The sequence below is a fragment of the Alligator mississippiensis genome, chromosome 10 (genome assembly GCF_030867095.1).
Source record: "Alligator mississippiensis isolate rAllMis1 chromosome 10, rAllMis1, whole genome shotgun sequence".
NCBI classification, from domain to species: Eukaryota; Metazoa; Chordata; order Crocodylia; family Alligatoridae; genus Alligator; species Alligator mississippiensis.
Window position 1 is genome coordinate 32,936,606 of NC_081833.1, and position 27,020 is coordinate 32,963,625.

The 27,020-nt window shown below is 49.4% G+C and overlaps 1 protein-coding gene across 4 annotated transcripts in view; it reads right to left on the bottom strand.

The window, feature by feature from the left end:
* Window positions 1-2,600: 2,600 nt before the first annotated feature.
* Window positions 2,601-27,020, bottom strand: part of MORC2 (MORC family CW-type zinc finger 2) — a 110,435-nt gene continuing 86,015 nt past the window's right edge. For 3 of the 4 annotated variants that reach the window (XM_014595367.3, XM_006262694.4, XM_014595368.2), the window contains 2 exons: window positions 8,455-8,643; window positions 2,601-2,964 (listed from right to left, as the gene is read on the bottom strand). In XM_014595367.3, the coding sequence (XP_014450853.1) occupies window positions 2,896-2,964; window positions 8,455-8,643 (258 nt within the window). In that variant the 3' untranslated portion in view covers window positions 2,601-2,895. The remainder of the gene's footprint in view (window positions 2,965-8,454; window positions 8,644-27,020) is intronic. The other variant, XM_019490986.2, reaches the window with a different exon arrangement.

A 27,020-nucleotide genomic window follows, 5' to 3' on the forward strand; every position in this document is an offset into this window, starting at 1 on the left:
AATAAAAAGTGAGTTAATTTCTGTGTATTGTTTCTGAGGTTTACAGGTCATTAGGAACTATGAAGGAGTGATCTATCCATAGCAAGGCAACTGAGGCACAGGAACATCTGCCTTTTATCTCCTTAGCACATGGACACAAGGAAGAGGCACAGCTAAATATACTCAACAGATACTGCAAAGACAAGTCCCCAGTTAAAACACAAGGCATGAGACACACCCACAAGTGAAAACACATATTTGGACACCTACTTGAAGGATATTGGGTTTTTTCTCTTATTTTCTTGGACATTTCTAACAGCTGCAGGGTAAAACAGGTCTGCCTGTCTTGAGAATCTCTCAGCATATTTCTTAACAACAGGGACCATTTTTGGTTACATACTCAATTACTTTTTAAAACAAAAGCTCTACTTCTTCCTTAGTAAAAGGAGCTCTTGGTCTTCACAGAATCACACTATTTGTGGAGTTTGTTAGTATCTGCAAGATTGAAGTACTCTCTCTGGGGTGGTTTTTGTGGCTGACATCCTCTTATTGATTAGCTGCCATAACTGTTGCATTAGTAGACTCTGAGCTTTGTTACTGGAATCACAGCAGGACAGTTCATTTCACATCACTGCAGAAGATCTTGCATATTTGCTGTAGGATATGAGGTTTCTGGCACAATACAACTGGTTCAGAGGGGAGCACAATTGTAAGCCACTTTTCCTAACTCCAAAAGTAGGAGACTCTCATATTATTCATAGTGCAACAATTTCCAAACTCACCTAACCCCTAGAAAATGCTCAACCATGGGGTGTCCAAAGTTGCATCCCTCTAATTAGACATGAGTCACCTACAGTGTGGCTAAATTTTTAAGGCATTGGGTATGGTGGAGCAAAAGACAAGTTTTTTGGCCAATAAGCAGTCAGTGTGGATGAGAAGTCTTGCCTTGAATGTTCCTGAGCAACAGGAGTACAGAGAGAGCAATGCAAATCAGCTGAGAGGTGATCTAGGCTGGCAGCTTAAAGTTAACAAAGAGGAGTGGGAAGCAAGCAGCAGAGAAAAAGGAAAGGATGTTAATGTATATGAAAAACTTGACATCCCCTCCTCATGGCTCTAAAGCAGCAGTCTCTAACCTTTTTAAGGAGATCACCCTTGGCACTTAAAAGCAACCCAAGATCTACTGTGTGCTACCGCCACCCCACCCCCAGCAGGTAAGTCAGTGAGGAGGGAGAGGGCAAAATGAGAAAAGATTATTTGGAGGCAGGCCTCCCCAGCAGTTAAGTCCCACCCAGCCAGGGCCTCACTCAACTTGCTCCTGCTCCTGCCTCTGTGGCACAGTCCCTCACAGCGGGAGCCTCCATCTAGCCCCTGCCCCTTTCTTCCCCCATGGACTGACCTGCCGGGCTGAGGCACGTGTGTTGCATGCACGCAGGCACTCAGCCCCCCACGCCAGCCTCAGATCTATCACAAGAGGCTTCGAGATCTACTGGTGGATCTTGATCCACCGGTTGGTGACCATTGCTCTAAAGGTTAATACGCAAGCTCCCTTTGACTGACTGTTGCTTGTGATAAGGTCATCATAAGCACTTGAATCTTGCCTATACCTCTAATAAAACAGCAGTGCTTACTATATTACCTTTCTCCATTGATATTTTCATTTCTCCAAGGTGCAGGGGTATTCCTGAGGACAGTTTTGTCAAGGAAGCATAGGGAAGTTTTTCAGCTTCCTGAGCCCTATTTGAGTGCAAGGACTGGCTTTCTAAGAAATTCAGAACTTATAGGCAACAAACAGCTAATCTCTGTAACACACTATATGACAGCCTCTGAACTGCCTTGCAAGTGGAAAGATTTGTCTTTGTTGCTGAAAGGAGGTTGGATGTGATCCAGTGACTGAAAAGGTAAAAGGCTCTATTTCCAGATTTCTATTTTAAAATGTCTGGAAGACTGAGCAGAGTAAAGCAAAAAAGAGCTGAGGGAGTGGCATTTAGAACAGAGGGTCACTTTATTTACTGGTCAGGGAGTCTCTCTCTGCCTTGCAAATCAAGCCTCAGAGGAACAATGGCAAAGACAGTGCAAAAAGGCAACTGCTGCAAGAGAACTTTGACTTTAACCCTCTCCATCTCCCTGGCCTGATAACTCACAGCAAGGTACTAGGGACCCTGGTATGTTAAATCTCATTCCCTGTAAGCCTCCACCTCTCTAAAAGCACAGATGTGTCCAAACTTCCTTGCTGGCAGAAACTACATCCCTACCGTTAAAGCCCTTGCAATTCAACTCCATCCCACTGCTGACCCCAGAAAAGCAACACATATTGCCTGATCCTCTCTATGTAGTTGGAAAGCCCTGAATCTAAGCCTCTTTTGCCCTAGGTAGAATTCTCCCAAGGTCCGCTCTTGCACTGCTTAGCAATTCAAGACCTCAGAGTAGGTGTTTCCATAGGGCTGTTGCTAGATTTTGCCTTTATCTGAAGAGACACCTGCTGCAAAGCTGCTGGACAGGATGTTCTCATGCCATGAGCTTGTTTAAAACCCCAACATACTCCCCAAAAGCAGAAAGGCTCTTGTAATTTTGCCGCACTAGAAAAAAAGAAAAAGACAAAAACAAAAACAACACTGCAGCCCTTCTGTCGTACCAGGTACAGTTCCTGTTTCTTTTAAAAAATAAATATTTATAAACAAAGGGAAGAGGTTTGAAGAACTACAATGTTAAAAACTTTCCCGCCAACAGCACAAATGTCTTTTTTTGCATTTAAAATCACAAGAACAGTTTGTACACCGACACGTCAATATACACAGTCTAACAGCCCTCCCCTTTCATGTGCTGCTCTGGTCCCCCCTCCACTGCAGGAATCCATGTCTCTGAGATCGCAGGGGCCAACTCCTCTATGCTATTGCCCCATTGCTGCATCTGGGCTCCTCAGTCTCCTTTGGTGATCAGATCCTCAATATATGCATCCAGCTCATCATCTGTATTAATATCAATGTCCTGAAACCAAACACACAAGATATGTTAGATGATCCTAGGGGACAGGAATCTGCAATAGGCAAATGTTATGTTTCTGGTCTTCGGGCGACACTGAATTCCTACACTACTCCAGTCAATCCCACTCGCTCCTGACCTGCAGCATTCACTGACATTCCTGTGCCTCATACAGTTCTATTACTGCATATGGATAGTCATTGTCAGCTTTCTTAGGCAAAGTCACACTAACAGAAAACCAGTTCTGGAAACCCTCTTGTCTATGGATCAGTGATGCAATAATTCTGTTTACAGCAAGGGTGGGCAAATACTGCCGGCAGGCTGTATCTGGCCCACCAGGCCACTCTATCTTGCCTGTGGGACCCCTAAAGAATTTAGAAAATTAATATTTATCTGCTCTTGGCTGCTTGTCAAAGATGACAGGAGCCAGGGGCAGTAGGACCCAGGGACAGCCAGCAACAGGATGCAGCAGCCTAGCCCTGCCCCAACCCCAGACATTTCCCTGCCTTCCTGCTCCCACACTGCTGACCACATGGCTCCTGGCTGCATTGTCGGACCGAGGGAGCATGGGCCTGTGCCAGTACCCTGGGATGCGTGTGTGTTTCCATAGGGTGAGTCCCACACGCAGACCCCACCCTACACATGCACCCACAACACCCCCTCTCGCACTGCCGTACGACCTCTACACACACACCTCCTCACACAACCCAGCCACCCGTTCCCCCTCACACAGCCCCCACAAACCCCATATCTACCCCCACACCTATCCACCGTGCACAGGCACACCCACACCCTCCCCCACACCCCACATATTGTGGTGGGGTGGGTAAGAAAAACTTCATTTTAAGCTATTATATACAATAACTTCTATGTACACTACACAAACACATGTAAACCAGGATAACGTAATTTTTTTAAATAAAATTAATGAACGTTGTAGATGTTTTCTTTTTAGAATATAATTTGGTATTTTTCTGGTTCCGAGACGGCAAACTTGCTTGCCGAAAAGAGTACTTCTGGGGCCAAGGGGAGGGACTTCTGGTGGCAAAGGTCAGGGGTTAGGGGGTGGGACTTCCAGTCACAGGGTGGTGGTCAGGGAGCAGGATACGTGTCAAGGGGCGGGGCTCCCCATGCAGTCCTTGACAGTTTGCCAAAACTTGGTAAGCAGCCCTCCATTAAAATAATTGCATGCCCCTGGTTTTCAGAGTCACACTATGTTGATGTCAGCCCAATATTATTTCAGCTGTAGGCAGATATGTACTCCTTTGAGCCAGGATGTCGTTATGACCCATGGTACCTATGATACCATTTATCCTATCCAAGAACTGGGGAGAAATTCCCTACAGAGTATGCAATTTCCTTTTGATCTCCCATAAACAGATGTTATAGAACAGGTGTTAGCAAAATACAGCCTTCAGGCTGGATTCTGCCTGCCAGTTGACTGGGATCTGACCCACAAGCAGACCACCCACCAATTAACTGCATCTGGCTCAGCTAGTGGCTGCGCTCCGCATGGGGCTGAGTCCCATCCAATCCTACTTGGGGCAGCGTGTGTTGTCCTCCTAGCCTCCACCACTGGAGGGTCCCAAGTCCCAGCCCAGGGGCACAGCTGCTGCTGCAGGCACCTGGGGAACTGCTGGGCTCACCTGGCCTCCAGAGACTCCTCCTGTCCCTGCTGCACTCTGGGCACCTAGGGAGGGGAAGCTGCAGCATCGAGGGGAGTGGGAAGGTGGGCCCAGCCTGCAGTCCACTTTGGTTCTGCTCATGCGTGGCTGGGCTGGGGAGCGTATGGATGGAGTGGGGGGTGTCAAGGAGCTCGGCTGTTCACAAAGCTCCGCCGGGCAGGCAAGGAACAGACAGGTTGGGCAAGAGCAGCAGCAGCAGAAGCCAACATGGGCTCAGCTGCAGCCCCACTGAGCAGGTGTAGGACAGAGAACAAGAAAGCCAGTGGTGCCAGGCCCAGGTCCCTGCCTCCTCTCCCTTCTCTCCCAGGGGCTTCTCTTGCTGCCCACCAGCCTAGTGGCAACTACTTTCCAACCCCTTTGCAGCACACTGCAAGGCAGGCAGGCAGTGATGATCCTCACCCCACCCACCCTGCACCCTCTTCCCCTTGCGGAGGGGATGGGCTCAAATCACAAACAGTGGACGGGGAGGGGGAAGCTGGGCAGGGGGAGGAAAATCCCCACATGCGTACACCCAACCCACCCACACCTCACACATGCACCCACACACCCCACCATATCCACACATGCACCCAACAGTCCCACACCCCAACCACACACACGATCATACCTATGCACACATCCCACACCCACCCACAAACATGCACACCCCCCCCAAAAACTGTCCCACATCTCACACCTCAAACACACCCAAACACACTGCACATCCACCCACACACCCTACCCCCACCATACCCACATCCCATCCCCACACCACCCAACCTCATACTCCCCCAACAACCCCCACACAATAAACAAGCAACCCCACCTTCCCAAAAGGAATACTTCCTGGGCAAGGAGTGAGACTTCTGGTGGCAAAGGTTAGGAGTTAAAGGGCAGGACTTCTAGTCCCAAGGTGGCGACCAGGGCGTGAGGCATCTGTCAAGGGGCAGGGCTACCCTTGTAGCCCCTGGCACCTCACAAACTTATTAAGCTGCCCTCCAAGCCAAGATAATTACCCAACCCTCCTATAGAGTTATAAATCAACTCCTCTTCTCAAAGGATGAGCCTACAAATTATACCATATTTACCCAAATACAAGACAATCCTGAATTTAATATGCCCTCAATAATTAGATTCTATACATAAAATAATTATTTACCATATTTCACAGTGTATAAGTCAAGGTTTGAACCCCCAAAATTTACCCTTAAATTTCATATCAATACTTCAGCCAGGCCTCATGCTGGCTCCCTGCCACATGGGGAGGCAGGTGGCGTGCTGGCAAGTTCTGGGGAAGTTGGATTGGGACCCTGGGAGCTCAGGCAGCACATGGCTGGGGTGGGGGGGTGGGGGGGCACTGTTGCTGCAGAGGGAGGAGGGGGCAGGCTCCACTGAAAAAAAAGGATCAGGCCCCTCACTACTTCTGTCTTCAGCAGGCTCTTGTAGCCCACAGGATACCTGGTGCTGCCTGGGAAGGGACTGCTTTGTCCCATGGGCAGCATGAGGGGAGCAGTAGGAAGGTAGCAGGGTGCACTGGCAGTTGGAGAAGGCAGCAGAGATAGCATGGGAGACACTAGAAGCCTGGGCAGCACCTTGCCCTGACCCACACCCCTAGCCTCCCCCCGGCTCCTGCCCAACACCCTGCGCTGCCCATGGGGCAAGGCAGTCCCTTCCCAGGCAGCACCAGGCATCCTGTGGGCTGCAGGAGCCTGCTAAAGGCAAGGCGCCCGATTCTGCTTTTGGTGGAGCCTGCCCACCCCTCCCCCTTTGCGGGGGGGGGAAGGGAGGGAGGAGGTGAGTTGCTGGCAGGCCAGGCAGCCCCTGAGCTGCAAGGGGGAGGTCCTTCCCTCTGCAGCAGCAGTGCCCCCCTGGGCTCAGTTGGGCAGGCTGCTGCCTGAGCTTGGAGGTGCCTGATCCAATCCTCACAGAAGCCTGTCCATCCTTCCACCACCTAACATGCTGTTCCTACCACCTTCTTCCACCAGCAGCACAGCCGCCACCCTCCTGATGTTCCCCCTGGTGAGGCAGGGTCAACTTATACACAGATTCTACGAAAATCTTAACTTTGAGTGGACATATGAGGGTTGACTTTTAAAAGTGTTGACTTGTACACTGTAAAATATGGTATTTATTATAGGTTTCCCTGATTTTCTGCCGTACATGTGTTCCTGGAAAACAGTGCATAACTTGAATTCACATAAAGGAGACCCACTTCACAATGTCACAAATAGGGATACGTTTCAAGACCTCAACCGTACTAACCTCCAGACCCACTTCTACCACTTTTACAAGACAATTTAGGTACTTAGCAACAGCAGACAGTACACACAAGCATAAGGTGGTGGTGAATGTTACCATAATGGAAACACATGTCACAGACAACAAGCGAAGAGCACAGATCCACACAGGAGCCTATATTTTGGTGCACATCACTCCCACAGTGCACCACGCAAAGCAGCTGACTGCAGGCTTCTACCACACTGATCGCATAAGAGTGAATTTACCTTGCATATAACAAATTTTGGGTATAAAAAGGGTCATCGCATCAGAGTGAATTTGCACATACAGGTTTCCCTCGCTTTATGCAGGTTCTGTATACCTTTTCCATGCTGCAGGCAGTGGGGACAGAGGTGATGAGAGGGGCAGTAATGGTGCAGGCGGTGGAAGAGGCAGTAGGGGGGCATGTAGTATGGAGTTGTAAGGGGGCAGGCAGGTAGTGGGGGGCTGATGGTAGGGAGCAGGCAGTGTGGAGGCAGTGGGGCAGTCAGAGTGAGAGGCAAGCAACTTGCCCCCTGCTACCCATCCCCTCCTCCCCACTTACCCCACCATTGTGCCTACCCCATCCCCACTCCAGCAGTCTCAGGTTGCCCCAATCCCCCTTCCCCTGTTCTCTTCCTTTGCCTGTCTCTCCACATTGCTTCTGCCCCTTGCAGGCTCAGGTCCCTGCTCTTCCCCTCCTCCTACCCCCCAGTCAGTCCCCATCCCCTTACCTTTGCTCTGCACTGGCAGGTTCCATCCCTGGTGCAGCCTAGGGCACAGAGCATGACTCCAGCCCAGATCTGTATTAGCGGTGTGGGGCTGGCACTTCTGCTACAAGGCTGGGCTGGAGCACATGCTACATGTTCCAGGGTGCAGCGAGGATGGAGCCTGCCACCAGCACAGAACAAAGGTAAGCAGCGTGGCAAAGGGGGCAAAAAGGTGGAGAGCAGCATGGGGGGAGACTGGGGGCTATGAGGAAGAGTGACTAGGCATGCAAAGGCAGAAGGGGGCAGGTACCAGCTGCAGCTCCAGCTCTAGACCTAACCCTTGCCCCCCGCTGTCTTATGCTAAACTGCAAGGTGAGGGGCTATCCCCCACCAATGTTAAAACCAATGGGGGAAAAAACCCTGTCTTATAAATAAATACAGTATTTTACATTCAATCCCTGATGTCACAGCAAAGAAAAGTCTAAAATATCCTTCCTTGCCATGCCCCTTAGTATAGTTACTGAATCCTAGGAAAGGGAACATAAATCAGAATTCCTCATTCACGCCATGGAGTAGCACTGTACGTTCACATACAAAGCATAAATAAGTGACAATTCAGGCCTGAGAATTCAGCTCCCATCAGACAAGGCAGAATACTGAAGACTAGATCTTCAAAAGATAGATATCAGCAGCAATTAGGCACTTAAATACTTCTGAGTCTGAGTTGCTTCAGACAGATGATAGAGCTAAAATGCAATCAAATCCTGGACTAGATTTTCTGTCAGTGTCTAACTAAACAAGTCCCAAGTCAATGGCATCTGGTAATGGTATGGTCATTCTCATATGGTCCCTGTTGTCTCACCCACCTCCTGCACTTTCTGTAGCAATGCCACAATGTTAGTTCTCAGCTTCTGGAGCTTCTCTTCTGTCTCCTTGAGTTTTTCCTCTGAATTGCGTAGGCTTTCTTCGCACGCTTTAGCCCGAGCATCAGCACGAGTCTGATAAGAATTACATAAGTTCTGCAGACCCACTTCATATTGTTTGAAATATTCTTTCTGTGGGATACAAACAAGGAGTAAGTACCTTATGACATGTGGGAAGATCTAGAAAGCACAGTTTTCTGATCCCCTCTCCTCTCAAGCAGCTGCAATCTGTACATAATAGAGGGACTTCAGACACCTAAAATATGACACAACTCAAGAAAAAATAAGACATAAGTACAACATATGTTTCTTAATCTCTCTCCTGTAGATTTTCCTATTCCTCAAACAGCACAGCCCAAGACTCAGAAATAATTTTAAAACACAACTTCCTTTACTTTGAAGACACAACATTCTCAAGCCCCTTCACCTCCCCATTCCATTTTTTTCCTCACTGATTTAGTGGCAGAAACACCTAAGCACTCCTAATAAGCAGTTAATTTCCTTGGCAAAAATATCATAAACTTCATGAATTACTCTGGAGGCAAAAGAAAATATTTTTTAAGTGTACACAGAATGGGAAGCGTGATGGAATGTAGGACTGACAGGCCCCATATGGAATGATGTTTGGCTGACACTGCAGCAAAATGGACTCTAATCTAATAGTGAAATTCTAATCTTTTGGGTGATGCAAATATTGCAAAGTAATTGTAATTTTCATTTAAGAGGGAGAAAAGATGGTTCACTCCAACCCAGAGAGAAAAACATTTTGTTTTGCAAGAATTAAACTCTCAGACTACTTTCTGCTATTGATCAAGATATTCTGGACTTAGCTATAGCAAGATCTTCCAAAGGATTTTTTTCGCAAGTGCAAAGGTCCTGATGTAGGAGCTAGCTGTTATTATGCGATAGTGAGCCCTGACTTGCAGAAGTGCTATAGGTTCTTGGAGGGAGAACTCTCACAGATCACTGCATCAATCAAGCTGGTACTATGAGTATCAGTATGACATGATCTTACTTCAGTTTCCTTACTACCTTGGGTCTTAGTGAAACCACATTCTAAAACTTTGTGTAGTGAAAAGCATATAAAAATTCCCAACCAGGGAAGCAGAAGGGAAACAGGAGGAGGACTATCAGATCCTGGACTTTGACATGCCATGGAGCAGCACCTCAGGCATTTTTCCATCTATAATCCATTTGAGTCATAGGAAATACTTTGAATTTATAGTTGAAGTGTTCATCATTATACAACTCCTTTCAGCCTGTCATCAGCCCCAAGGGTCTTTATAAAATATATAATGATGGGGATAGTTCATCCTTAATACTCAAGCATACAGGTTTTTCCTTATCTGGATAATTCACACATCCAAGGCCTACAGGGGAGTATTCCAGTCTCAAAACTCTAGAGAACAAATGACAGAAGAGTTCAAGATGGTCTCCCTATGTTCTTTATGAACGTTTAACCTTTCTGAGGTCCAAGATAGGTCTCAAATCACTTTTCTTTTAGGGAAAAAGGAAGCATCAGGAATTGAAACTCTTCTCCCAGTTCTGTGCAGGGATTTCCTCTACAACTCCAAAATCCAATACAGACTGTACTCCTTAAAGTGAGCAATTACATGAGAAGTGTGTCTAATTATAGATGGGAAAGGCAGGCATGGATAAGACATAGGGTGGAACTGAACAGTGTATCCTACTTCCATAACATCCAGAACCTACCTTTCTGATGTTACAGCACAGAGGAAACAGATAAACAATTTCATAAAGAAAGGGAAGATCCTAGATGAACTCAAAGTAGCAGCAGACTGCTCTTCACCTAACAGAATAACTGTTCAGATTAAAATAGCTCTGGTGGGCAGAGCCTGTAGCTGTTGCTAGCACACATCTGTACCAATACTTGCTATGAATCCTTAGAAGAATAAAAGAATGTCCACATTCATAAAGTGTTTTCTTTGGAGCCAGTGTTAAGAACTCTTAAGGAGCGGACTGCAGCCCTAGATACTTTTAGTGTTCTTGGGGCACCACCAGTTTTCTCTGAAAACAAGCTATCACCTCTGAAAGGCTAAGTCCTCAATTGGGCTTCAGCTATCTTTCAAAAACTGTAGCCACTAGAACTGACACATGGAAATGACCTAGGACATGATCAAGTGACTATGTCAACAGAACATAAAGCATCTTGCAAGTTCTTGCCATCAAGGATGTTTCTGCTACTATAGCATTTCTTGAGATAAACCTTAACACTTTACCTGGCTTCACCTATCAGGAGCCTAGTCCCCCTGAGCTGCCATTTGGTAGATTATACACAGTGTTGTGTATCTTTTTCTGATCTGATCACAGTTTTGTGAATCTTTTACTCCTGCCAGAGTTCCTAAAATTGCTGCCATTCCCCTTATTGAGTCTTTAAAAAAAGTTGAAGTCTCAATGAAAAGTGTGTATAAGTGTTTCCTCCAGAAACTTTTCCTCTACTGGGTATAGGGTGGAGTACTTGATCTGATATTGGAAGGGGCAAAGCTTTCTTTCTGACAAAGTGGTAACGCTGAAAAAGACCTAGATCTTGTGTGAGTTGGTATCTCAGTCTGCCCTACACACAGTCTGAAGCTAAATAGACGCTGAATTGATGTTCGTGGCAGAGGGAAGGGAAAATCTCCTCCTCTAAAATATCTGTGGTAGAGTATGTGCTAAGCTTTCACCAAAAGCTAGCTGATATGATGAAGGTGGTTGGAGACTCCCTGGCCCAGGCCCAAGAGAAGCAGTGCCTGGTATGATAAGGGGAATTGCTTGCCTACCTTTGAACCAAGGGATAAGGTTATGGTTTTCTTGCCACTAAAGACAGACAAGCTGCAACCAGCTTGGGAAGGTCACCCTGGACAAGCTGGATGATGTAACAAATCTAGTGGCCATGAGTGCGACAGGCAAAAGGCTTAAGGTGGTACATGTAAACATGCTTAAACCCTATTATGACAGAAGTGATGTTGTATTTTGGATTTCCTCTGTTGACGAATCACCTGAGGACCCAGAGGAGCCGGTCCTGTGTGCTGACTGGAAAGAAGAGGCAAGAACAAAGGAGCTTCCCAAGCCAGACTGTCTGCCCTCCCAGGACAAGGATGAGCTGTGTGCAGCTCACAAAGACTTTGAGACAATGTTCTCAAACAAACCAGGTAAAACGAACCTGGCAGTACACACTATAGACATGGGCAGCCATCGCCCCTAATGCTCTACCCAATCAATGAGAAGGTGCTGCAAGAGATAAAGCGTGAGCTCACTGATAGGCTAGAGCTGGGGTTAATACGGCCTTTGGCGAGCCCCTGGCTAGCCCTGTGATACTCATCTGGAAGCAGGATGGGACCATCAGGTTGTGTGTGGACTACAGGAAGCTGAACACTATTACCACCCCCAACGCTTACCCTATGCCCTGGATGGACTCTCCACTTGATACTCTGGGCCGAGCTAAGCTCATCTCTACTCTCGATCTATCTAAGGGGTTCTGGCAGATGGTACTGGATCCAGACATCATAGCCAAGCCTGTTTCTACCACTCCTTTGGGACTTTTTGAGTATACTGTTCTATCTTTCGTTATACGCAATTCTCCCACTTCTTTTCAGAAGCTAATTAATAATTTGCTACAAGGATGTGATCAGTTTGCAGTGGCCTACATGGACAACATCACCATCTTCAGTCAAGACTTTGAACCACACCTGATTCATCTAACCACTGTTAGATAAGATCAAGCAGGCTGGACTTGCAACGAAAGCAAAGACGTGCCAGCCGACATTATCTGAAGTAGTGTATTTGGGACACTGTGGGTGGAGGCATGATCGCTCCCATATGGGACAAGATCGAAGCCATTAGAGACTGGCCACTCCCACAAATTAAGAAGCAGGTTAGAGCCTTCCTTGGTCTGGCTGGATACTACAGGAGGTTTGTCCCTGACTTTACAGCGATGGCAGCTTCCCTGCGTGAGCTGACATAAAGGACTACTGTGATCAAGTAGTCTGGATGCCAGGATGTCAACTGGCATTTAACACCTTGAAGCCTACCCTGATCAAACAGCCAATTTTAAGGGCACCAGACTATGAAAACCCCTTCTGCGTTGGCTACTGATGCCTCGAACACAGGACTTGGAGCTGTACTCCTGCAGGAGCATGAAGGGACATTACATCCTGTGTCTTACTTGCGCCGGAAGCTGATTCCCCATGGGTGGAACCTGTCATCTATTCAAAAGGAGTGTTTGGCAATCGTCTGGGCGCTGAACAAGCTAAGGCCCCATCTGTGGGGACAGCACTTCATTGTCCTATCAGATCATGCCCCACTTCAAAGGCTGCAGACAATGCAGAGCACCAACGCCAAGCTTCAAAGATAGGCCTGGCAGCTTCAGTTCTACTTAACCACCATGAATGCTGCATGCCCCTGGAGGCTGGGGGGGCACAGTGAGCTCTCGCAGGCAGCGGCAGCGCTGTTGGCGGGGGGGTGGGGTGGCGACTGCCCGCAGCGTCTTTGGCAGTCAGCGACCATCCGCAGACACTGTCGGTGGTGTTGGCAGGGGTGGGGGAAAGGCAGCAAGTGGCAACCACCCACAGGCATTGCCGGAAGTGTTGGTGGCACCTGTTTGCAGGGGGTGCACTGCCAAGCTCAGGGGGTGCACATGCACCTGCATGCACCCCCTATACATTGCCAATGTTAACTGCCAAACACATCAAAGGAAGCCAGAATGTGGTAGCAGATTCACTGTCCAGAAAAGACTCTGGGTAACAGACTGCAATATGCCAAACCACTCCAACGCGCTCTGGCACTGGGACACCCCAACTTACCCTTATGCTCTATGTATATTGTTGATAGGGCCAGTCTTATGTGTTGTGTCCTTTCTCTTTGGGTATGGAATATAACCCTTCCAGATGAAGCACGCCCATGCCCACAGTTCTGTAAAGCAATGGGCCTGGACTTTCAAAGGAAGGTGAGGAAGTGTGAAAGAACTCCATCCCAGCCCCCTCTTTTTGGATTGTCTGTTTTCCCGTTCTGTCTCTCTCTGCCCATGTCTCTCAACCCGGTTGCTAAGCAACCACCTGGTTGCCTAAGGGCTCCCCTGGGGAGGGGGAGATTCCCTTTCCCAGTGGCCAGGCTATTGTTAAACTTCCTGCCTTCGACCTGGCAGGGCAGTCCTAAGGCAGTGGTTCCTCCTCAAGGTGGGGCTGACTCGCTGGCCAGCATCAGTGACGCTCAGAAAATACCTGATGTTGACTGGGTCCAGGTGGTGAGGTCAGAAAGGTTATAAATAGGGTCCGTCTATCTTGGGACAGGCAGACATCTTCTGGTTACTGAATCAAGCTGGGTACCTCCAGAATCCTCTGGACGTTGCTGTGAGTAACTTATCTGAACAGTAGCCAGCACCTTAGCCCCAAGTGTTCTAGAAGCGTACTGAAAGGGCCAACAAGCCCCTTGTACTGTTTTCTTTCAAAATTCCTTTTGGTTTGTAGTCCTTCCCTATGCCTTCCTTCTCCAATCAATGAAGCTATCTATCATAGCAAGCCTGGCAGTAGATGTTTGAGAGGGATTGGGCAAGCCTTTTTGTTCCCTTTGCTTGGCTAAGGGAAGCTACTTTCTATGCTTCAGGCTAAAGATCTCACGGTGGGTTAAGCACCCTCAAGGTCTACAAGGGCTGTGTACCCCGGGGGGGGTACAGAGCCCAGACAAAGACCAGACCCTGGGTGGTGGCAGTAGTTATACCAGGCTTGCAGGTGTGCTCCAGGAAGGGGGTTGACCAGATGTAGGCACCCCAGGGGAGGCACTTGAGGCTTGTTTTTTTGGTCGGGAGCAGTGGGGCAGGTGGCTTAGCACAGGAGCGCCCCCTACTGGCCCACCACAGGCCCCATTACCACCATCAGTATGGAGATCCTAAGCATCTTCTTACTGGTGAAGAGGTATGGCTGAGTCCTTTAAAGGAACTTTACCACCTTAAAAAAATTGCATGGTCCTGGGGTGAAGGACTGAAGGAGGTAATAGCCAGATGCATCTTAACCAAAGTTTAGGGAAACCAATGAGTAGTTCAGCAAGAATAAAAAATCCAGTATTGATCGAATTTGGCTAATCTCCCAAATATGCACCTATATACATTATAAACGTACACATTTGGAGCTGTACTGATGTAACTAGTGATTAGTCAAAATTTCTGAGAGCCTGGACACCAAGGAACAGAATATGTATTTATTTATAAAGCTTATATCTAGTTATCTCCTTGAAGGACTGCCTCATCCACCTCTGCTTCCTGACATGGCACTCCGCAGTACACCCCAACTATGACATTAAAGAACTGTTCTTTCCCCCTGTATTGTCACTCAGACATACCGAGGTTGAAAACAGACATTGTCTGACATCTCAGACAAATGTTTAAGGTGATACAAATGCTGAGCCAATATATGTCCTTACCCTTTGTTGTGCCGCATGACAGGCAAATCAGTGGCACAAGAGGTAGTAACAGACTGCTGCTTTATTGTGGAGGATGTCTATTACCTTGTGGCACTCTCCCTGCGCAGCCAGCCCTATGGGGGTGGCTGTGTGAGGGAAAAAATCCCACTTCCCCTGCTGCTCCAGATCAGTGCCATGGGGGCAGTGGGGAAAGCAGAGAGATCACAATGCCCCTTGTCCTGCACCATCAATAAATGGGACAACGGGCAATGTGTTTCACCAAGTGAAACAGCACATTGTAGCACAGCTGATCCCCTTCATTCAGTGACATCTATTTTTAGCCTCAGAGTTGTTGTTTCCCTCCTCCTGGACCTGAGAACAAGCACAAATGTTTTGGATGTATGGTACAGTACCACCTCCTTCTTTCCCAAACCTATCCTAGCAAAACAGAATATTCCCCTCAGTGTTGATATTTAGCAATATGCTTTGTCCCACCAAGTCACTGTAATACTAATTAAGTCATAGTTTTCTTTATAGGACTACAACTTCTAGATCATTTTACTTGCTCCTGTGCTCCTTGTATTTGTATACATGCACATAAGATACTTTGTATTCTGACCTGCTTGTTTTCCTCTTCTATGTGGTTCTCTATCCCTTCCCCCAAATTAGGCTTCTTCTCTTTGTGAACTGAATGCCGTGTGGCTAGTGGATATTGTTCACTATCCCCCGTAACACTTTCATAGATTTCATAGACATTAGGGCTGGAAGGGACCTTGGAAGATCATCGAGTCCAGCCCCCTACCCAAAGGGCAGGAAGTCAGCCGGGTTCATAGGATCCCAGCAAGATGAGCATCCAGTTTGCTCTTGAAGGTGTTCAATGTGGGCGCTTGAACCACCTCCGGTGGCAGGCTGTTCCAGACCTTGGGGGCTCGGACAGTAAAGAAATTCTTCCTTATGTCCAGCCTGAAACGGTCTTGTAGTAGTTTATGACCATTCGACCTAGTCGTCATCCCTTGGGGCACTCTGGTGAACAAACGTTCCCCCAGATACTGGTGGTCACCCCTGATAAACTTATAGGTGGCCATCAGATCACCCCTGAGCCTGTGCTTTTCCAGGCTAAAGAGCCCCAGGGCTCTCAGCCTGTCATCGTAGGGTCTGCTTCCCTGACCTCTGATCATGCGCGTGGCTCTTCTCTGGACTCTCTCAAGCTTCTCCACATCCTTTTTGAATTGTGGAGCCCAAAACTGGACGCAGTACTCCAGCTGCGGCCTCACTAAGGCTGAGTACAAGGGGAGAATGATGTCCCCGGATTTGCTTGAGAAGCATCTATGGATGCAAGCCAGCGTTTTGGTCGCTTTACTAGCCGCAGCATCGCATTGAAGGCTCATGTTCATCTTGTGGTCAACGATGACCCCCAAGTCTCTTTCTTGCATAGTGTTGGCCAACATAGCACTGCCGAGCCTATAAGGATGCTGCGGGTTTTTCTTCCCAAGGTGGAGAACCTTGCATTTATCGGCGTTGAACACCATCAGATTCTCGTCCGCCCACTTGCTGAGCCTGTCCAGGTCAGCCTGGATCACCCGCCTGTCTTCTGGTGTGGATGCTTTTCCCCAAAGTTTGGTGTCATCAGCGAACTTGGCCAGTCCACTTCTGACTCCAGTGTCCACATCATTAATGAAGATGTTGAACAGTATGGGTCCAAGGACAGAGCCTTGGGGAACACCACTGGTCACAGGACACCACGATGAGTGACTTCCATCAATTACTACCCTCTGGGTCCGACCCCGGAGCCAGTTTTCCAGCCAGTGGATCGTGGAGGACCCAAGGCAACAATTGGTCAGTTTCTCTAAGAGGTGATTATGGGAAACCAGGTCAAAGGCTTTTGTGAAGTCAAGATATATGACATCAATCTCTTCTCCCTTGTCCAGGTGATAGGTCACCTGGTCGTAGAAGGAAATTAGATTGGTCAAGCAAGACCTACCCGCAACAAACCCGTGTTGGCTATCCCTTAAGATGTTGGCATCGGCCAGTCCATTAAGGATGGCCTCTTTAATAAACTTTTCTAAGATCTTCCCCGGGATAGAAGTCAGGCTAATGGGCCTATAGTTAGCCGGATCCACTTTCCTCCCTTTCTTGAAGATAGGCACCACACTGGCCTTCTTCCAGTCTTCGGGCACTACACCAGAGCGCCAAGAGTTTTCAAAGATCCGCACTAGAGGCTGGGCTATGATGCTCGCCAGCTCCTTGAGTACCCTGGGGTGAAGATTGTCAGGGCCGGCTGACTTGAAGGTATCCAGCTTCTCAAGATGTTCCTTCACGAAGTCAGCATCAATGGAGGGCAGGGGATCACCTTCATCCGGACTTCCCTGTCCCGTAGCGGGCATGGGTGTCCCATGGGACTGATGAAAGACCAACACAAATTACCTATTTAATAGGTTGGCTTTTTCCTGGGCATCAGTTGTCAGTTGCCCCATCTGGTTCAGCAAGGGTCCAACGTTGCCCCTGCTTTTCCTCCGGCTCCCCACATATCTGAAAAAGGACTTTTTATTGTCCTTGATGCTCAAAGCTAGCTGGAGTTCAGTTGCAGCCTTGGCTTTCCTGGTCTGCTCCCTACAGGACCGGACCAGTGCAGAATAATCCTCCTTGGAGGTGACTCCCATCCTCCATCCTTTGTAGGCCTTTCTTTTTAGCCTCAGGAGGTCTGCTAGGTCCCTGGAGAGCCAGGGGGGCTGCTGTGCCCTCTTGCTGCCTTTCCTCCGAGATGGAATAGACTTAGTTTGTGCATTGAGGATTGCTCCCTTGAGGAGCAACCACTCTTCTTGAACTCCCCTCTCCCCGTGGTCATGGTCCCTTAGGGCTTCACTGACAAGCCTCCTGAGCTTGTCAAAGTCGGCTTTCCTGAAGTCAAGGACTTCCGTGTTGCTGACTGACTTGCCAGCTTTTCAGCGGATGGTGAAGGTGATCAGCTCATGGTCGCTGTCACCCAGCTTCCCATCGATCACTAGGTCGCCGACTAGGTCATCCCCAGTAGCCAGCACCAGGTTGAGCAGCGCTTTGCCTCTCGTTGGCCCATAGACTTCTTGAGTTAGGTAGAGGTCATCCACGCACGAGAGGAAGCTTTGCGACCGCTCAGATTTTGCTGAGCGATTCTCCCACGAGATGTCTGGGTAATTGAAGTCACCCATGACAACCATGGTCCTGGAGCATGCGGCCTCAGCCAGTTCCCGGGCAAACTCCTGGTCAAGCTCAGGACTTTGGGTGGGAGGTCTGTAGTAGACTCCCACCATTGTGTCCCCTGTGCCGTGTTCCCCACGGATTTTAACCCAGAGGGTCTCCAGCTGTCCACCCTGGTCACCAATATCGGCTTGCAGGGACATGTAGCTTTCCTTAACATAGAAAGCTACACCCCCGCCCCTTTTCTCTACACAATCCCTCCTGTACAGGGTTAGTTTAAAGTTACACTTAGTTTAAAGCCCATTTTAACAGAGTAACCAAAAGATGCTCAAAAATACTCTCTCCAGACTTTGTCATGTGGGCATGGTGTCTATACCAAGGAGCTGCATAACCAATGCTGGTAGGAATACAGGGGGGAGAAAATATCAATTAACAGGCAAGATACCAGCAACACACAGGTGCCAGTGACACCAGGACCAGCAAAGGTGGGAGTCTGGGTAGGACTTGTGCTTGCCTAGGGAGCGGGTCTGTGAGTAGGAAGACCTGCCAAGTTTGGGCTTGGTGGTCATTTTGGGAGCTGTTTTTCACAGTTGCTCAGTAAAGTGAGCAGATAGTAGCTCTCAGCTGCTAAGCCCAGCAGCTGAGAGTAGGGTGAACAAGGAGGCAGAGATTGGTTGGGCAGAAAGACTAAAGCTAGCCAGAATCCAGCGACACACAGGAGCCAGCAACAGCAGGACCAGTGAACAGGCACTCAAATACAGAAGTCTGAGTGGAAAGTGTACTGAGGAGTTTGACCAGGCTCTTTCTTTCTTACCCTTCCTTCATGGGGACTGGAAGCAGGTAAAGGAGAATGAGGGAATTTTTCAGCAAGTAACAGCAGAAGAAAAAGGAGCTAGCAAGAGAATCAACAGAATATCTGGAAGATGTTTCAATACTAAGGCCAGCTCTTCCTGTCTGTATTGTGCAGGCTCTGTCCATGTGCATCCACTGACTGCCAAGGATTCCCATCCAGGTTCTGGTCTGGCTTTGCAGCAACCACGGACTGCATGTCTCTACCAAGGACAGCCAGGTGGGGGAGTGCTTGCATTGAGAGGTGCCTCCTGATGGATTCTCTCTAGAAACAGGTAAGAGAGCTGCAGGAGCATGTGGATAGGTTCAGAAGCATCTGTGAGCATGAGACCTTCAGTGCACAAAGAGACTTCCCACATCATCAAAGAGGGACAGCCATAGAAGAAACTGGAAGATTCAGGTAGTCAAGGAAGATGAGAAGTGGCAGCTTGTAACTTCTGGCAACAGACAGCACTTCTCTTCTGAACCTGAGGCTGTCCAGCTAGAGAACAGGTATGAAGACCTGGTATCAGATGAGGAACCTACTCCAGCATAAGAGGCCACGCCATGCACCCTTAGAAATGGGAGGATCAAGAACAGGGGTGGGCAAAGTACAACCCATGGGATACATTCAGCCCGCTAGGCAATTTCATCTGGCCCGCGGGTGCCCACCAACTAACTGTACCCCACCAAGCCCACATGCAACGCTCCATCTTTGTGGGCAGAAGGGCCCAGCCCAGCCAGCACACAGGTTCTGGATGAGAAGCATGGAGATTCCACTGCTGCAGCCACCAAAGGGCCTGCTTGGCTTCCCCAGCATCCTGCTTGCTCCAGACCCTATGTAGGGAAGCAGCACGGGTTAGGGTGGGGGGTGCGGGAGCTGTAGCTGAATGGGAGCATGGAATGTGGGGCTGGCAGAAATGCAGAGCCCGCACCCAGGAGGGTGGCAAGAGCACAGAGCTTGGGCAGGCAGGGTGCGAGTGTGAAGGAGGGTGGGGGGGATGTGGGGACCCTCCAAACCCTCCCGCCATGGCGCAGCAGCTGGTGCTCAGGGCCCACACAGGCACTGCCACCCAGACAGCTCATGGCTCCAGCCAGCACTGCATGTGATGGCGAGGAACGCAGCCAGGCTAACCCGCCTTTATCACGTAGGGCTCCTTGCAGTGCACCTGTAGCCCTTGGCACTCACACATCACCAGGGGAAGCCCCGAGCAATAGAGCCAGGTGCTTTTGTCACTTGCTTCTGTGCAGGTCCCCAGACTCTGCCAGGAAGCAGGGGGCAGGGCTCCCCTCCACTTCTGGCTGAGTTCAGGGACATGTACAGCAGGGAGCAAAGAAGGCAGCCGACTCCATCAGGTGGGGCTTCCCCTAGTGGCATGCGAGTGCCAGGAGCTGCATGTGCACCATGCGGAGCTCCATGCAACAGAGGTGGACTGGCCTGGCTGCGCTCCTTGCCACCACGTGCAGCGCTGGCCAGAGCCATGCACTGCTGGGCAGCAGCACCTGCATAGGTCATGAGTGCCCGCTGCCTGTTCTTACTGCTGCTGTCAGCAGCCAGGGCTGTGCATCATGGGGCAGTGTGTAGGGAGTCCCCACACACCCCAACCCTCCCTCACACCTCACAAGCCCCATACCCCCCAACCCTCCCTCACACCCCACAAGCCCCACACACCCACACCCTGCTCCCAGTCCCCACACATATACACCCCCCAACATACCCTACTGCCCCAGCACACACACAGCCACACCTCTCCTCACAATCCCTCCACAGCTCACCAAACACCCAACCATACCGACACCCCCACCCACAATTTACAAGAGTAAAACTTTTTTTTTAGTTATTATGCAATCACCTCTATATACAGTATGCAAACACAAATCATGACAAACATGTTTTTATAATAAAATTAAAATATGTTATAGGAGGTGTTTGACTTTTAGCATATGATTTGGTTTTTTTCTGGTTGCAAAACAACCCTCTCCTTCCAAAAGGAGTACTTCCAGGAGGCAAGGAGAGGGACTTCTGGTGGCAAAAGTCAGGGTTTAGGGGTGGGACTTCTGGTCCGAAGAGGACGACCAGGGGGCAGGGCACCTGTCATGGCTGGGGCTACCCTTGGAGCCCTCAACAATTCACCAAAACTCATTAAGCAGCCTGCCACCTGAAATAATTGCCCATCCTGATCCAGACCAATGGTGCCAAGAAGCAGGGATGGATGGTGGTTGGTTACTCCCTTCCTGCAGGTAATGAAGGTATCCATTTGCTGGCCAGACCTGTTGGCTCATGAGGTCTGCCACCTGTCAGGAGGCCACATGTGAAACATCATGGAAAGCTTGCTGAGACTAATCTGGCCCTCTGACTTCTATCCCCCGCTGCTCATCCACGTAGATACTAATGACACTGCTAGGGGTAACCCTGAGCAGACCAAAAGTGACTAACATGGCTCTGGGTACAAGAATGAAGGGTACAAGGGTCCAGGTGATATTCTCACTGATCCTCCCAGTCAAGGGTAAAGGTCTGGCTAGGAACACAGACATCCGGGAGATCAACACATGGTTGCATAGATGGATGGTGTTGCCAGTTTGGCTTTTGGTTCCTTGACCACAGGGTGGTGTTCCAAGGACTACTGAGGAAGATAGGGTCCACTTGACAAAGAAAAGGATGACCCATACATGTACAGGTTTGCTAAACTAATAAGGAGAGCTTTAAATTAGGTTCACCAGAAGATGAAGACAAACCCCAAAGGTAAGTAAAGAATATGGGGACCTGGATAAAAACTGGACAAAGGTGAAGCAATAGCAGAAGCCTTAGCAAAGTTCTTGGTGAGAATCATAGAATATTAGGGTTGAAAAAGAACTCAGGAGGCCATCTAGTCCAACTCCCTGTTCAAAGTAGTACCATCTCCAACTATATTATCCCAGCCAGGGCTTTATCTAGCCAGGTCTTAAAAACTTCCAAGGATGGGGATTCCACAACCTCTCTGGGTAACCTCTTGCAGTGCTTTACTACCTTCCTAGTGAGAAAGTTTGTCTAATATTTAACCTAAACTTCCCTTGCTGTAACTTGAGACTACCGCTCCCTCTTCTGTCATTTGCCACCACTGAGAACAGTCTAATTCAGATAGGACAGTCAAAATTTAGGACCATCAGTTAGATACCTGAAGTAAACCACACACACCAATTACTGTTTATAATACTTATTTGTATACTAATGCAAAAAGCATGGGGAATAAATAAAAAGAATTAGTGGTCCTGGTACAGTTGAGGAATTATAATGTAATTGGGATTACAAAGATGTGGTGAGATAGTTCACATGACTGAAGTACAGACATGGATGGGTGTAACTTGTTCAGGAAGGATAGGCAGAAGAAAAAGGAGTCTGTGTTGTCCTATATATAAAGAAGTTGTACATATGTTCTGAGATGCAGTGCAAAGCAGGAGATAGGCCTGTTGAAAGTTTCTGGGTAAAGGTCAGAGAGAACAGTAAGTGGGGGGAGGTGTCAAGGTGGGCATCTGCTACAGGCTATCAAACCAGGGAACAAACAGGAGGAACTCACCCTCAGAATAGTCAGTTCAAACCCAGACATAGTGAGGCTTACAGAAATGTGGTGGGATTCATCCCACGACTGGGCAGTTAGCATTCGGGGCTATAGGCTCTACAGGCAGGACAGAGAAGGAAGGAAGGAAGGAAGGAAGGGGGGGGGGGGGGTGGCGCTCTATGTCAAAGAGCAAATACACATCTTCTGCCAGCAAAATGGGGTCAGAGGAGGGGCAAGCTGAAGTGCTCTGGGTCAAGATACAAGAGGGGAGAGGGATTTAACGGTGGGAGTCTACTACAGACCCCCCAACCAAGGGGAGGAGCTGGACCGGGAATTTTTGGGCCAGCTTGCAGAGGCACTTAAGGCAAGGGATGTAGTTGTCATGGGTGATCTAAATTACCCCGATATCTGCTGGGAGGAGCAGTCAGCCAGGTCGAACTGTTCCAGGAGGTTCCTGGCCGAGATACAGGACCTCCATTTAACCCAGGAGGTGCACAGTCCCACCAGAGGAAATGCCCTGTTAGACCTGGTCCTGGCCACAGGCGATGATCTGGTAAGGGGGCTCCAGGTCCTTGACCACCTGGGTGATAGCGATCATCGCTTGCTGGAATTCGTCATCCAGCGCAGGGTGTCAAGGGCCTGCAGCAAGGCGGTAGCCCTAAATTTCAAGAGGGCCAACTTCAACGAGTTAAGGAGATTGGTGGGAGAGGTGCTGGGGTTCTCGAGGGCAGGAGAACTCAGTGCCCAAGATGAGTGGTCGTTCCTTAAGGAGACGATACTCAGGTCCCAAGGGGTGACGATCCCAACAAGAAGCAAGGAGGACAAGAGTGCCCCAAAGCCTTCCTGGCTCACCAAGGAAGTCCGGGAATGCCTGGTTGCCAAAAAGGCGGTGTACACCCGGTGGGAAGGGGGGGGCTATCTCCAAAGAAGAGTATACCTCCACTGCTCAGGCCTGTAGGGGGGCTGTTAGGAAAGCTAAGGTGGACACAGAGCTAGGACTAGCATCCAAGATCAAAGATAATAAAAAGTCCTTTTTCAAATATATAGGGAGGATGAAGAAGGCACCAGGAAATGTGGGGTCCCTGCAAGATGCACTGGGCAATCTGGTGGTTGCGCCAGAGAAGAAGGCAGACATCTTTAACAAATTCTTCACCTCCATTTTCTTGTGCAGGGACCGGGACTCCCCCACCAGGTTTCAAGATGGACTCGAGGGGAACGCCTCAAGACCTAAGGTTGAGGAGGACTGGGTTAGAGTGCTTCTGGAGGGGCTGGACGTGTTCAAGTCAGCAGGTCCAGATGCTCTCCACCACAGGGTGTTGAGGGAGCTAGCAGGGGTTATTGCTGGGCCCTTGGCATGGCTTTATGAGTGCTTGTGGTGCTCGGGCCAGGTGCCAGACGACTGGAAGATAGCCAATGTGGTCCCCATCTTTAAAAAAGGGAGGACTCAGGCAACTATAGGCCCGTCAGTCTTACCTCAATCCTGGGGAAACTCTTTGAGAAGATCATCAAGGAGCACATCTGTGATGAGCCAGCATTGGGGATGATGCTCAGGGGCGACCAGCACGGCTTCATTAGGGGCAGGTCATGTCAGACCAACCTGACTGCCTTTTACGATCAGGTCACAAAAGCATTGGATACAGGTGTCACCATGGATGTAGCCTTTCTGGACTTCAGCAAGGCCTTTGACACTGTCTCCCACCCCATCCTCATTAAAAAACTAGGTGACTGTGGCATCAATGCCTACACGGTCAGATGGATTGCTAATTGGCTGAAGGGTCGTACTCAGAGGGTGGTGGTGGACGGGTCATATTTGACCTGGGGGGAAGTTGGCAGCGGAGTCCCCCAGGGCTCGGTCCTTGGCCCCGCACTGTTCAATTTCTTTATCAGTGATTTGGACGACGGGGTGAAAAGCAACCTGTTTAAATTTGCTGATGATACCAAAATTTGGGGTGAGGTGGGTACGCTAGTACGGAGGGAAAGACTGCAGCAAGACCTGGACAGGTTGCGAGGGTGGGCTAACAAAAACAGGATGCGTTTCAATACGGACAAGTGCAGGGTGCTGCACTTGGGCAGTAGTAACCAGCAGCACACTTATAAGATGGGAAACTCCCTTCTTGAGAGTAAGGAGGCAGAAAGGGATCTTGGAGTCATCACTGACTCCAAGATGAACATGGGCCGACAACGCGAGGTCACGGTCGGCAGGGCTAACCAGACCCTATCGTGCATCCACAGATGCATCTCAAGTAGGGCCAAGGAGGTGATCCACCCCCTCTACGTGACACTGGTCAAGCCGCAGCTGGAGTACTGTGTCCAGTTCTGGGCACCCCACTTCAAGAGGGATGTGGACAACATGGAGAGGGTCCAGAGGAGGGCCACCCACATGATCCGGGGACAGCAGGGCAGACCCTACAATGAGAGACTATGGGACCTGAACCTGTTCAGCTTTCACAGGAGAAGGCTGAGGGGGGACCTGGTGACCGTCTACAACTCACTAGGGGGGACCAGAAGGGTTTGGGGGAGACCTTGTTTCCCCTATCGCCCCCCGTGATAACAAGGAATAATGGCCACAAGTTGTTGGAGAGTAGGTTTAGATTAGACATCCGTAGGAACTACTTCACAGTTAGGGCAGCTAGGATCTGGAACCAACTTCCAAGGGAAGTGGTGCTGGCCCCTACCCTGGGGGTCTTTAAGAAGCAGCTCAATGCCTACCTAGCTGGGGTCACTTGAGCCCAGTTTCCCTCCTGCCCAGGCAGGGGGTCAGACTTGAAGATCTACAAGGTCCCTTCCGACCCTACTTCTATGATTCTATGAACCAGGAGGAACAGGTGGATGAAGCCTTCTTTAAACAACTGACAGAAGGTCCTACATTGCAGGACCTGGTTCTCATGGGGGACTTTAATTACTGGGACACATGGTGAGCGGGAAACACAACAATGCACAATCAGTCCAGCAATTTTTTGCTGTGTTAGAGAGAACTTTTTGTTACAAAAGATAGAGAAGCTAACTATGGGGGAAGTTCTCCTCAGTTTGCTACTAACAAACAGTGAAGACTTGATTTGGAAAATGATGGTGGAAAGTAATTTGGGTGACAGTGACCACAGAATAATAGAGCGAAGGAAGAGAGCAGAGGAATAAAGACACTGGACTTCAGAAAAGCAGACTAACTCAGGGGACTGGAGGGTAGGATACTCAGAAGAGCAAGTCTAACAGGAGAGCTGGTTGTACTTTCAAGAGGACCTTTTAAGTGTGTAGGACAAACTATCCTGATGCAAGAGAAGAATGGGAAGTGCAACAGAAAACCAACCTGATTAGACAGCAATCTCTTCAATGATCTGAAACTCAAAAAGAAACAACAAGTGGAAACTTGGCCTGATTGCTAGGGAAGAGTATAAAGTACTGCACAGGCATTAGGAAGGCAAAGGAAATAAAAGAATAAAGGATTCTACAAGTACATGGAGAGTAAGAGGCAGACCAAAGAAACCATAGGTGCCTTATGGAAAACAGAAGGCAATCTAGCTACAGATAATGCAGAGAAAGCTGATGTATTTAATGCGTTTTTTACTTCAGTCTTCACAAACAGGGGCAAGCTACCAGATGACAAGTGCAATTGGTAGCAAAGGCAGGGAAGGAGTCAAATAGCCTAGAGTAAGATTAGGTATTACTTAGACAAGTTAGATCGGGGTGGGCAAAATGAGGCCTGTGGGCTGGATTCGACCTGCCAAGGGATTCTACGTGGCCCACAGTGGGTCCTTGGGCCCTGCGTGGCCCAAGCATGGGGGGCAGTTCGGCGAGAAAGTCTTGCTGTTGAGGGAGGGGGCAGCTGGACTTGGCTTCCCAGCAGCCCCCATAGCAGTGGCTCACTCTGCCTGGCTGCCACTGCCATTGTCTTTGCTGTTGGACCCAGCCCCACTGCCTGGGTACCCTGGCCTGTCTGCCCCACACCCACCACCAGGTGGAGATGGAGTGGGCAGATGGAATGGGCAGATGGGTGGGGTCTCCATGGAGACTGGTTTGGGACAGGATACACTCGGCTAGGTGGACGGGATAGGGCCACGGGTGGGCAGGGTGCAGCATCTGGGATGGGCAGGTAGGGCCAGGATCATGAAGCAGTGACAGCATGCTGTGGGGGTGATCTGCGCCCCCCATGTTCCTACAATGGGTGCTGGTTCCACGGGCAGGGGCCGGGCACAGACACTGCCAATGGAACCAGTGCTTGTTGCAGGGAAATGCAGGGAGCAGGTCGTGCACTTGCCCCAGCCCCATGCTGTCACTGTCCTGGAATCCCGGCCCCAGCTGCACCCACCCATCCCCACAAGCGGCAGAAGGCCAGAGCTAATGGGGCTTATCCCCCTCAAATGCAGGGCAATGGTAGCAGCACAGAGGTGAGAGGGCAGCTGGACAGGCCCTACGAGGAGAGACTGAGGGACTTGAACCTGTTCAGCCTCAGCAAGAGGAGGCTGAGGGGGGACCTGATGGCTGCCTACAAACTCATCAGGGGAGATCAACAGCAAATAGGCAGAGCCCTTTTCTCCCCAGCACCACCTGGGGTGACAAGGAACAATGGTAATAAGCTGATGG